At 37.6% G+C, this 12,757-nt stretch overlaps 1 protein-coding gene across 1 annotated transcript in view; it reads left to right on the forward strand.

The window, feature by feature from the left end:
* The first annotated feature begins 3,186 nt into the window (after window positions 1-3,186).
* Window positions 3,187-12,757, forward strand: part of slc24a3 (solute carrier family 24 member 3) — a 111,968-nt gene continuing 102,397 nt past the window's right edge. Inside the window, exon 1 of the mRNA XM_042502174.2 lies at window positions 3,187-3,514. Within this exon, the coding sequence (XP_042358108.2) occupies window positions 3,331-3,514 (184 nt within the window). The 5' untranslated portion in view covers window positions 3,187-3,330. The remainder of the gene's footprint in view (window positions 3,515-12,757) is intronic.

Raw genomic sequence — 12,757 nt, forward strand, 5'->3', positions numbered from 1 at the left:
ATGAAGGAAGTGCGTGTGTGTGTTTGTGCGTGTGTGTGTGTATAAACATGAGCCAAGGGGCTGTGGGTGTAATCTGGGAGCTCTGCCACACTGCCTTCTATCTCTCACATAGCATTATGGCTCTCCGGTTTCTGGCCGCTCTGCGATGACACTGTTACACACCTCAGTGGGAGGGCAGGAAATACACGAAGAAGCGGAGTGATTTTCACAAACACTTGAAAGATCAATGTGGTCAGATGATGGTGCTCAGCAGTAACGCTTCAATCTCAAGTGCCAAACTGTTTATTTTCTCTGCCCCTTTCACTTTTATGTTCCTTTTTCTGCTCCGCTTCTGGAAGAAAAGCATCCGTCTGATTTTGCATTGTACAGAGGTCACAGGGCTCGACCTTTGGCCCCAATCAGCTGGAGTGCCTTTGAGAGTGTGTGCGTGTTTTGAGCGTGAGAGATCAATCTCATTGGTTTTAATGGTAATGCTCAGGGTGGCTGTCCTCTTCAAAAAGAGCTTTTGCAGAGCCATCGTGTCAACAGGAGTTTCTACCCCTGCACTTAATTTTTTCCCAAGAGACTCAATTTTTAGAACAAATCTGAGTTTAACTGAAAGAAAAAGACAACTGGCTATAATTACTCTGATTAAATACATTTGAAAGGCTTTGGAAAAAGATTACATGCAAGTCAATTTTAGACTTATGACCCATTATAGTCAATAATAGCTACTGCATCTTATTGTGATGCCATGTGAAATAAAAAAAAATCTTGATAATTCTTCTGTGGAGCCTAAATGAAATTTTGAATAGAAAACATGCCTATTTGAAACATTTTGTAAACCTTTCCATTTATAAAAAGTAAGAGGTGGTATTTTAGGTGATTCAAAAAGCCATATTTCACAAAACTGCAAGTTCTGCCATTTTTTTTGGCTTTTCTAGGTCACATGACACTATGGCAAAAGCGCTTGTCTGTAGGAACTGGCTCCCTCGAACATCAGAAATGATGAAGGCTAGTGTGGTGGCTGCAATATATATAAAGCTGTTAATGTTTTGAACATCCATTGATGTTGTCAAATGTTATCACCAGAGGAAAAGTCTCAGAAAATGACTGGATTTGTGCAAATCTTTAATGGAAACCCACCCAATGTCACACTATAAACTTCACATTCTACTGTAGAAAACTGTAATAATGTAACAGTTTTTTATGGTAATTTACAACAGTGATATCATAGAATAATGATATGCTGGCAACAACTGTAACAAATTTCCTGTAAAATTACTATAAATGACTGCCAGCTTTAGTTGCCAGCATAATAATTATTTTACAGTGTCAGTTCTGTATTTACTTCAATAGTATATTGCTGTTGTAAATTTATTACAGTATTCTACAGTAAAATGTCAGATTCACAGTGAAATACTGTAGCTAACCTGCTTGTGGCTTCTGTCCCTCCATTAGGCCTACTTTTGGAAAAATGCAAAATACTGCATAATGCTGTAAAATCATACAGCAGCCCACTGTTTATGTTAACTGTGGCTCTAAAGAGCATCAAAATTTATGTTTTGTTTTTTTTTACTGTATTTTGGAAAAACAGTGCACTACTGTTAGAGTTTGGCCATACTTTTACAGTAGTTTGTTACAGCTGGCATTACTTCACTGTAATTTTATGGAAAAATACCCCTCTGTAACAGCCATTATAAGATCCTAATAGACATCATTTTAGACATAAGTTGTTTTTTTTATTGTGTGAACAGTAAAAAAAAAACATTTCAAAAACAGACCTTAAATATGGATTAAATACAAAAACATTATTATTAATTATTATTATTTAAATTTTATTTACACAATTTCAAGTCAAAGTTGGCTTCATCGACACAGCAATATTGCTCGCTCTTTCACAAACACACACACACACACGCACACACACACACACACACACACACACACATGCACACGCCCCTCCTCCCTCGTGCTTCCCTCTCTCCCTGTGACACCTCCTGCTCTGAAACCATACATCTTAAGTTCACATGCTGAGGAGCTTCAGCGCTTGTCCACAGACATCCACGACGAGAAAGCTCACTCGTGTACCGGATCGGTGAGCCACGACGCCCGCCCTCTGACTCCCACTACGGAGAAGGAAGAAGTCGAGGGAGGCAGTTATCACCAGGCACTTCAAACTGCATCAAGCTCTCCAGAGTCTGCTCATAACCGGAAATATTTATTTGAAAATAAAAGCATATAGTCTACACCAACTGTTTGGTAGGCTATTTGCGTTTAAAACACACATGGCTCATATACAAGTAGGCTATTACTTTGTAAAAATCTATGGTTGTTGTTGTTATTATTATTATTATTATTATTATTATTATTATTATTATTATTATTATTATTATTATTATTATTATTATATTTCAGGCCTTTTCACTGTTGGCAGATAGTAATGATGGCATATGGCTTTTTATTTTCTCACTTCCCAACACATAGTTTTTTTTGCATTAAAGCAATTAAAAATGATTCCACATGAACAAATTAATGACGAAAAATAAAATAGTATTTTATGTTGGTATGGGACTGTACTTTATTTTTCAGAGTAGCTGGGGTATGACTTGATATATTTATTTATTTTGATATCATGACCCTCCTTGAAGCCACAAATATTTTTTGAGCTTCCCTAAGTGATGGGGGAAAAATGTTTGACCCTCCCTCCACTGTAAATAACCATATTTTATAGTTTTGGCTATGATAAACAATGTGATTTTTGAGATACAGTACACACCTTTCAAATCCACTTGCAGATTTTGAGGCTCTGATGGCATTTCAAATTAAATAAAATATGACCATTTAAAAACTGAACATCCCTTCCCTAAGCCAAATCAAACAAACATCAGTTAAATCAAGAACCCCCCCATGCTTAAAAGGGACGCCCCTCCCCCCCCACTCCCTCCCCTCTCATAAATAACCAACTGTCCCTAATTTTTATAATTTTAGCCCTCATTAGTAGTAGGATACTGTTTTATGAGCTCACTATGTTTTTTTTAGACGGGCTTTTGCCTGTAACATTTCTAAAATATTTAGTGCATCTTCAAGTTTGAGAATTTAAATGTGTAAAAATTATTATATTTTACAAGTCAGGGTTTTTTTATTTTGAAATTTGAGACCGGAAGGTATAGCTTTCATCCTCCGGCTAACTTTACAAGCCCACCGACGAGCCAGTCATATCTTCTCCCGTCGAGTAAGTTGAGTGCCCACACAGCACATCTCTCTGTCTCTTCCTGTTCGCCTCAGTTTCTCGTACCTTTGCACCACCACCGGGGGTTCCGCCGGAACGCTCGCCGAGAGAAGAGCGCCATGGCCCGCGTGGTGGTTGAAGGGATGCCGGAGACGGCCGCCGGAGGAGGAGTGATGCTGCTGAACCGACGGAGGAGCAAAGCTAAGCGGAGAAAGCGAAAGGAGTTGTTCGCCATCCAGATGTGCTTCGCGGGGGTACTGCTGGGGCTCGTCGTGGGGCTCAAGTCGGCAGCTCAGAAAGCAGGTGAGGGGCTGTGTGAACGTCTCAGTGTTTTTTACTGTCAGCACACACACATGAATACATGTTGAATTTGTGAAGAAGACAAGGTTCATGTGGAGTTTGTGGTAAGCAGGAACAACAGGCAGTTTGGAGGCAAAACGACGGTTAGAGAAACATACTGTGTTGTCATGCTATCATGGGTAGGCTATTTATGTGTCTTAACAGTTCTGTGTGTTTTTTTGTTGCATTTTAAATAACTAAAATAACAAGATAATCCCAAAGACTATACTGTGGTGAATGTTAGACAGGAATATATACAAAAAATGTGTCTGCTGAAATTGTGCTGTAGGCTAAAATATGGTATTTAAAAAAGTAGTCCTAGTGCAGAAAAACCAATACAGAATAAAAAACACAATCTACAAGCAATAAAAAAAGACATGAAATGCAATTGAAATTGGAAATTAAATACAGTAACATATGGTATTTAAAGTATTAGTCCATGTGCTGAAAAACCAATATAGACTAAAAAACACAGTCTACAAGCAATAAAAAAGACATAAAAATGCAACTGAGTTCCAATAGTTACTGAAAGAACTCATCACTGATCAGGCTGTCAAAGATATAACACATTATAGATCCCAAGATTGAATTTTTGCTAGTATACAGTTTTTCATGTACTGGCACGCACATTTACAATCACTGTAAAGATGGAAACAACAACATGCCTTCCTGTAGTTCAACATCTGTAACTAATAATCCCCTGGAAATGATAGCAGTGACTGTGCTGCTCTGTTGAATTACTTCACAGAGAAAATCCACTTTTTAGACTGTTTTCGGCAATAGAGAAGACAACTGATGAGCTTGATGTGAGGTTGGAATTTGGTGTAGATACCTGGTAGTTTATTCAGGTGACATTGTCTCAATGACAAGCTTAAAGGCAGAATTTTTTTCTTTTTTACTGGAAATCTAATTTTAACTGTTCAAGTTTATGGCCGTGAGCAGGGATTTTCATATTGACTGGATCATCAGTATTCATGTAATCAGTGGTGTCAGTTGTAACGTTTAAATAGTGTACACAAGCTCCAGAGTTTGGAACAGCTTTGTATGATTAGCACCTCTGAGCTCAGCCAATGTTTTGGTGTGTTTTGCCAAGTAGGTCTTGTTAATGGTCAAGTCAGCAGCCCAGTTAATGTTATCGAGTATTCCCCGCTCCCTGCCCAAAACACAGCATGTTTATAGGTCTTTTAAAAATTCTTAAAATGTCTTGAATTTTGTAAATATCAGGCCTTAACAGTCATTAAATCTCAGGGCCCACTTTTATATAACACACACTTCTATCACTCTGCACACAAAATGCGCTTTTCAAAAATCAAGCTTTAAAAAATATTATACATTACTATTATTTTCTACTTTCATTGAGTTAATATTTAAAATAGCATTAGTCCTAATCATAAATATCAAAATTTCACTAATTTATATCCTTTAAATGCCAGATTTTTGACATGATGCCACTATGTTTTTAGATGAAAAAAGAACTCCCCAAAATTAATTATTTTCAGTTTACTATAAGCAACGTATTATTTCTTTTTTTGAAGATGACAGCCTGGGATATGTCAGTGATTAACAGCAACATTGATTGTGACAGTACACTTAGTGGAAATAGCGTGTATTTTCTCCATATGTCAAATATGGTAAAAATGACAATATCAGGTGAAAAATAGAAAAATTGACAAATTCCAAGGCAAAAGCTCAGAATGACACCCAGAAATAATACAATGCATGTTTTTATGTTTTGATGGTTGTGAGATCAACATGTCAGTTTGAATGGGTTTCAATGGAGCATTTTTTGCACTTAACAGTCTGAATGTAACAATTTCATTTCCACAGTGTATTTTAGACTTATTGTATGAGCTGAGCTGGAAATTCACTGATTACACTCAAATACAAAAGCTTGCCAAAATTTAATTCATCTATTTTTGAATTGGTTTTTGTCAAAATAAGTCGAGCTCTTCTGCATGGAAGCCCATGTCTGATGTTACAAATTTGTGTTATGTTACTTTACATTGAACCTAAAACTGTCTTTACTTTATACTTCCACTTACCTGTTTGCAAAATGTGAGTAACTTTCCTCACTCCAGTGGTCTTATTCCTGCATAAAACCTACCTCTGCTGCAGACCATATTCTTCTTACCTTTATATTTATCTGCAATGTTTTTTAAGTTTTTTTATGAACATTTTTTAAGTTGAATAAACAAACCAAATATACAAAAATGGTTAACACATATATAAGACAAAGAAAATAAATGAATGGATATGCATAATAATAAACCACTCAGGAGAGCTCATAAATCATTCACAGTTCACAAATCATTCAACAGTCATAGGTTGATAAATAGAGTAATAGTTAGCAGTGAGACAAATAGAGGAGAAAAATAGAATAAAAGACATTCTTTGTGTTACATATTTAATGCATTTCTCCCATCTATCATTAAATATATGTATTTGGTTTCTAATTCTCATAGTAGTCTTCTTCATTTCATATATTTGATTCACAAGATCTTTCCATTTATTATTATTTCAGTTATCCATTTTAACCAATTTCTTGTTATTTTTTATATGCAATGCTTAAGTGAGAAAATCATGAAAATTTGTTTAGATGACCTTGAAAGTATTAGAAAAGCAGTGAATTTCTAATAGCCATAGACACCCTGAACCACACAGCCATGTGATGTCATCAGGATGTAAACAAAACAACTGCTGCAGCTGTGTAAAGAACACACCGGGGGACCAGCATCTCCTCGTCCACCATTCCAAACTCTTCCCCTTATTGATTATCTCAAGATGTTTGAGTTTGGTTATCCTAAAATGAACTCGGCCAGAGGGATATAACATATGGTATGCCTTTCAACATTAAGTGCTTATTGTTCATTTTTATTAGCAACTGGCCGACTCCCTGGCTTTTCTCTGATAGTGTGCTGAAGCTTCTGTTTTGGGGGGCTACAGAGAATGCCAGATGTCTCCAATGCAAAAAATGATCATGAGTGGCACGTTTTTCTGGTCTTGGCACCTGATTTTAAATGTTTTAATACAGTTGATTGTATGTTCTCAGCTCAGCACTCAAGCTTCGTAATGTGCATCTGTTGTCTTTATTTCAGCTCAACATGACCAATGAAAAACTAAACATATACACACACCCAAGGCAGCTTCTATGAAATACAAGAACAGTGCAGTACGAGAATAATTATTAATTAAGCAATGAGTTGATTGCACAACAATTACAACTATTTTTGAATTTGGGTTTGAGCTTTGAATTTTGTGTATTTACACAATTTTAAATCAAACAAATGACACACAGTTAACAACAACCATTATTGTGAAGGTTGATTAAAAAGGTTCTGCCAGTTAGTAACTCTTCACATTGTTGGAAACATGCCTCTTTTTGTGCGATAGTGTTGGATAGTAGCATCATGCATGAGTTATGTTTCCTCAGATAAATGAGGCACTGGGGGGCAAGAATTTATGATTGCAACATGATGGCTAATGATATTGGCAATTATTTAATCTATTGTCAATGGACCTGTAGTTATGTCTCCTGAAACTAAGGGTTTGTTGTTATTTTTATTATAAGATGCCACTTTGGACTCTGAAAAATTAATTATGATGGTCTTTTTTTTTTTTTTTTTTTACAATTTTATGATATTTTGCAGACTAAATTAACTGAACTCACGGTTTTCTCATCAGATTCAATTTAGTTAGCTTTCTGTATGTAACACTCCCAACTTGGCAAATACAGGTGATGGGTTAGCGGCTGTACACGTCAAACCTTGATGCTCTTGGTACCCCTCCATCGTCAATTTTGGATGCTCAGGGACGGCATGTCAAGTTAAGCTCATGACATGCATCGTGTCTTCTCAAAATACACGTCCGTTTTCAAGGTAAATGTGCACTTTCTTGTCATTGAAAGCATTCAGTCTCATTTCCAAATGAGCTTTAAATGTAGGTTTACTTTGTTTTTGGGATTGCTTGTTTTTCCAAGTAAAAAACCTAAAGTTACAGTAATATAAGAACAAAGAAAAGCAGTAAATCCTCACATTGCTGATATTGGATTCAGAGAATGTGTGACTTTTGTCATGATGATAATTAAAAAAACATTAACAACCATGTGAGTAAAAGCTGACCAGGTCTAACCCCTTAGCTCTATAACTGATTCATAATTTCAGCACCAAACTCTACGATGCCATCAATGGTGACCTCTCCTTATTGAGAAATGTGTTGTGATTTGGTGCTAACTGACAGCGTATTCACACGAATTCCCACATGGGGGACAGGGCCCTCTTCTCATGTCGGTAATAATTGCCCTCGGGCCGGGCTGAAGCTTTCAAGGTCTTCCACACACACGTGTTAAGGTGTGTGTATTCCCTCATCTTTGCTCGCCTGCATCGCCCTGCGGACTGACACGTGGACACACACACCTCTTGTTATATCTCCTTGTCCTCCATCTGTCCTTTTTTTCCCACCGCTATCCCTCTAAGCGCATCCATCCGCATCTCACCTCCTGAGAACACAAGGTAAAAGCCAGACTGAGGACAAAAGCACTATAGGACGGGGGATTACCCATATGAGCAAACACATGTTGCTGTTACTGTCATCTGGTAGTTTTAATACCATTGAGCTTTGCTGCTTGAGCCAAAGTCCCTCCATCCTCCATCTGTGACTAGCCTAAAAGATGTGCGCACCAGCCAGACAAATGGTCATGCTATAGAGAAGACTAATGGCTGCTTGGTATATCTGCTATACAGTATTAGTCTGCAGATGATCTCATTACATAATATAAAGCTCTTGTAGGTGGGTCCCCTACTCTTCGCACGCTAGCAGAGGACGGGAGGGGAGAAGCACAGACGGAGCACTTTGCGCTGACAAAGCCTCGGGACTCAGCGAGCCAAATTAGACAAAAAGGAAAAGAGACAAGAGTGGAGGAAAAGGAGGTGGAAGGAGGGGGGTGATGTGAAGAGGAAAAGTGGGAGCAAGCAAGGACAGCGGTGGCAGTGATGGAAAGAGGCAGAGGAGGGGGATGCTGATGGAGTAGACCGGACGGAGGGAAGTGGGGTAAAAGTGAGATGGAGAGGATGAGAAGGGGAGGCAGGCGGAAGAAGAGGAAAGATGAGGCGGGGAGCTTGTCCGTGTTGAGGTGGATGAAGTGAGGATGGGAGTAAAGGTAGTAATGAGTCAGGGAGCGAGGGGCGGCAGAGGTGGCGGGATGGAGAGAGATCAAGTTATCTGATCACTGTCAATGTCAGACTTTCTCTCTCGAAATATTAACTGCACAAAGGCCTTTTCTTACAAACTAATAATGGATTCACCTTTGAGGCATTTAGTGTTTTGAGCAAAGCTTTTCATGAGTTGCATCAGCATAACTTGCCTGAAATAGAGGGAAAAAAACAAAAACATCTTCAGGATGTCTCTTGAGTAAATGCTTCCAGGGAAAAGTCCAAAAAAAAGCAAGCTAGAGAAAAAAAAATGGAAAAATAGGATTTTTATAAAATGATAACCAAAACACATTCTTTCAGAAACACTGTTTGTTTAAAAATGCCAGGGCTTTATCCCACATATCTGCAATTGTAGAGGAACATTCACTTGCAGGTCTCTTTTTTGTAAAGGCTCTCAATTTGTATCACCATGAACAGAGCTGCCAAATGCTCCATGCTGGGTAGCATTGTCTCAATAATACACCAACACTGCAAGCTAGGCATAGCAAGACAGCTTTATATTTGCATAGCACATTTCATACAACTGGGCAATTCAGAGTGCCCTTCCCCCAAATTTTCAGAAAATTGAGAAAGTGTTTTTTCTGTAATCCCACTGACAAAAAAACCCCAAACAAACCAAAACATAACCTCCTTGGTGGTGAAATGAATTCTACATTAGAAGATATTTAATCCCATAGAAATATATTAGCAATTCTTCATGAAGTGTGACAAAATATCATATAAGCCCTGTTCAAATTCTGCGTAGTCCCTGCAAAACTATTTTTAGTCAGAATTCAAATTAAAAGTCCAAATAGAAAATGAAGGCTTATACAATTAAAAAGATTATTGTTTTACTACACTATTAGGGATAATAAGACTATAATTAAACTTAAAAAAGAATTAAGGGAATTGAAAAAGCAAATTTAAAATGTGAAATGATAATTTGAAAATGTAAAGTGACAATACAAAAGTGAAATTTAAGATGCAAAAGCTTCAATGGAAATGCTCAAACTGAAATCTGAAATTGTAAAGATGAAACTGAAAATGGCCTGGAAACAAAAGAGAAACATCAAATATGAAGCTTAAAATGGGAAATGGAAAAGCTTAAACAAAAACAAAAATACTTATTGCATTTGCACTTTGCATTTGGCATTTTAATTTGAATTATGAGCAAAAATATCCTCCATACAAAACTCTGTCAGGGTCTGAAGTATTTTTACAGTGACCACAGAATGAAGAACATGAGTATATGAGAGTATTTCATAGGGAAAGAAACAAAATAAAAGCACCATCAAATGAAAATAAATTATTGCTATATCACTGGATACTCAATATCTTCAACAAATTAGTTTTGTAGGCGAATACTTAAGAGGTTCTTTAACCTTTTCCATTAATTTTTTGATCTTCTGTTCTTGTTGCCAGTGGGCAGATTCTGACATTTCCCACTAATGGGCTGCTGCTCCTCCCTGGGCGGTGCCTTTGAAGGTGTGATTGACAGCTTCATTAATTAGCTAGTTAAAAAGAATAGAGACAAAACTGAGGAGGTACACACAAGGAACATTTTGTTCCATTGTGTACAAGATGAGATGGCTGATCAGTGACTGAATCCAAACATTTTTATCCAAATATATCCGAGGCCTTTGATAAGAGCAAAAAGGATCTTGACTGTATATGAAATGCATATGATAGGTACAGCTCATGGCTGCAAGGTCCCATGAGTGAATATTTGCGTTAACAGGAAATGATAAGTAGGTTGATAAGTTCTCCTGCCTTTGTTCATAGTGAAATCAGCAACTTTTAAAATGTGTATATTTTTGACCAGTCATTGCAATTGAGAGAAGTTTAAAGTTGCATTTCCCTGTTTCTGAGTGTTTCCATAGACAATCCTTAGCTGGGTTGTGCTTGTGGAGTCATTAAAGCTGCATGAATTGATCAGTAAACTTTCTGTTGCTGCCATGACACAGGGTAGAGGAAGTACTGTCGCTGGCATAGGGACCACAGGGTGCGTTACCTAGCTAATTCTTGTCTTATTTAGGGCCTGATATAGAGTAAAGTCATCAGATTCACTGCCCCATAGTGCTATTTTCCAAGCCACTGTGGCTTTCATATTTCAGGGGACCCATGTGAGCACTGTTTCAATGGGAATGAGTTTATATGTGTGTGTGTTTGTGTAACTGAGTTTTAGTATTGATATTTCAAAATATTTTATTTCAATATTTTAATAACTTATTTTGAAAAATAAAAGTATTTTCTACAAACCCAGTCTTTAGCAAAAAGAAGCCTAACTTCTCAAACAGTAAAGCTTTGTGTTTTTATTTCGTCTTGTGAGTGTGTCCTTCATATCATTTTGTGTTTTAAAGCTTTCTACCAGTCTATGAATTCGATGAACTTCATGAGATCTTTTTTTTTTCCTCAACAGCAGTTTGTGGAGTTTGAGTTGCATGGTGGATAATTGATCTGTTGATGTGATTACAACCAATCAGATTAGAACAATGCAAAAGAGGAGCAGCTGCTGCAGAGGCGAAAGAGGTAAACTTTTAGAACCATCTTAATCAATGGTTGGGTGTCACATTTGCTGTGTCTGGCGTTCTGCTGCTCCATCTATGGCCAGAATACACTGCGCTTTTCCATTAGTGGAAAATGTCAGAATCAGCCCACTGGCAACAAGAACAGAAGATCAAAAAATTAATGGAAAAGCTTAAAGAACCTCTTAAGTATTCGCCTACAAAACTAATTTCATGAGGACTCTGCTCTATACAATAAAACCAGACCCCCCCATATTGTAACAAGTAAATGAATAAATAGAATACTATAAATAGTGTAAATAGTAGATAAAAGATAAATAAAATGATAACAGCACAAAGTATAAAACAGATAAAAATGTTAAAAATAAAACAACATGCCAATAATACAGACTAAAATGTATAAATAGTCAATAACTAAATAGTTAACATGATTCTTAATGATTGCTAATGTTGCTCTGTATGCACAGTCTAAAATCAGCGACATTATGGTTTAAATTAAAAAATGTGTTTGCAAAGGATTAGAAATGAAGACCATAAAATTGACTGTGCTTTTAGCACCATTTTTGGCATTTTTGGATACGCTGTGCTATGGAGGCCTTTGAACCAAAAAGTATTGATTAAAGTCTTAAAACCAGTGTGCTAATTTTGTAAAAGTCTTGATATGTAGCACCTTTTTGGGTTTGTGATCCCCAAAACCAGAGAGACCTCTGCTTTGGACACGGTCACTCTTTCTCTTCCTCCTCTTTAGCTCTCATACCTACACTGTCATCCACAAACATACACGCCCTGATGCACACACACCTCCAGACTCAGGACTGTGTCTAATTCAGCTGCATCTGGGTCAGCCCGCATGAATAGAGAGCAACACTCCCCCGCTCTGACACAGACACAAACAACCCCTCTCTCCTTTTTTCTATCCATTTCTCCCTCCTCTGTCCCACTCTGTCTCAATCATCCCCTCCATCTAGCGGTCGCTCTGCTCTCATCTTGTCCCTCTCTACCTCCATTTTGGTGGCACTCAGCTATCATTTAGGTATACCTCCCTGTAGCTGTAACCCTTGTGCCCTTTGTAGCACCCCAGCTATGAAGCACCTCCAGTTTGCTTTTCTCCCCCCCCTTTTTTTTTTTTACCCTTGCTCACTCTCTCTTCTGTATCATCAGTCTTCAAAAGCCTGTTTGCAGAATTTGCTCAAGCACAGTTCCCCTGTTTGTTGACTTATTTATTTGCTGCTTTTCCTCACCGTCCCATAACTGCGTCATTGTTTCCCAGTCAAATACAATTACCTACTGCGTTTGCCCAAGCAAACTTAATGCAGCTTAGTGAAAAAAATGTTTTTGTGCTATCCCTTGTACCAATAGGACCATGGTGATATTGTTATTCTGAGCATGTTAGCATGCTTAACCTCAAATCACCACTGTGCAAAGTGTAGCCTCACAGGGCTACGAGCGTGGCTGTAGACTTGTCTAGTCATTGAACAAAACAAGCCAGATGTTCC

The sequence above is a fragment of the Plectropomus leopardus genome, chromosome 13 (assembly GCF_026936395.1).
Source record: "Plectropomus leopardus strain MGB_pleo_1.0 chromosome 13, ASM2693639v1, whole genome shotgun sequence".
Taxonomy (NCBI): Eukaryota; Metazoa; Chordata; class Actinopteri; order Perciformes; family Serranidae; genus Plectropomus; species Plectropomus leopardus.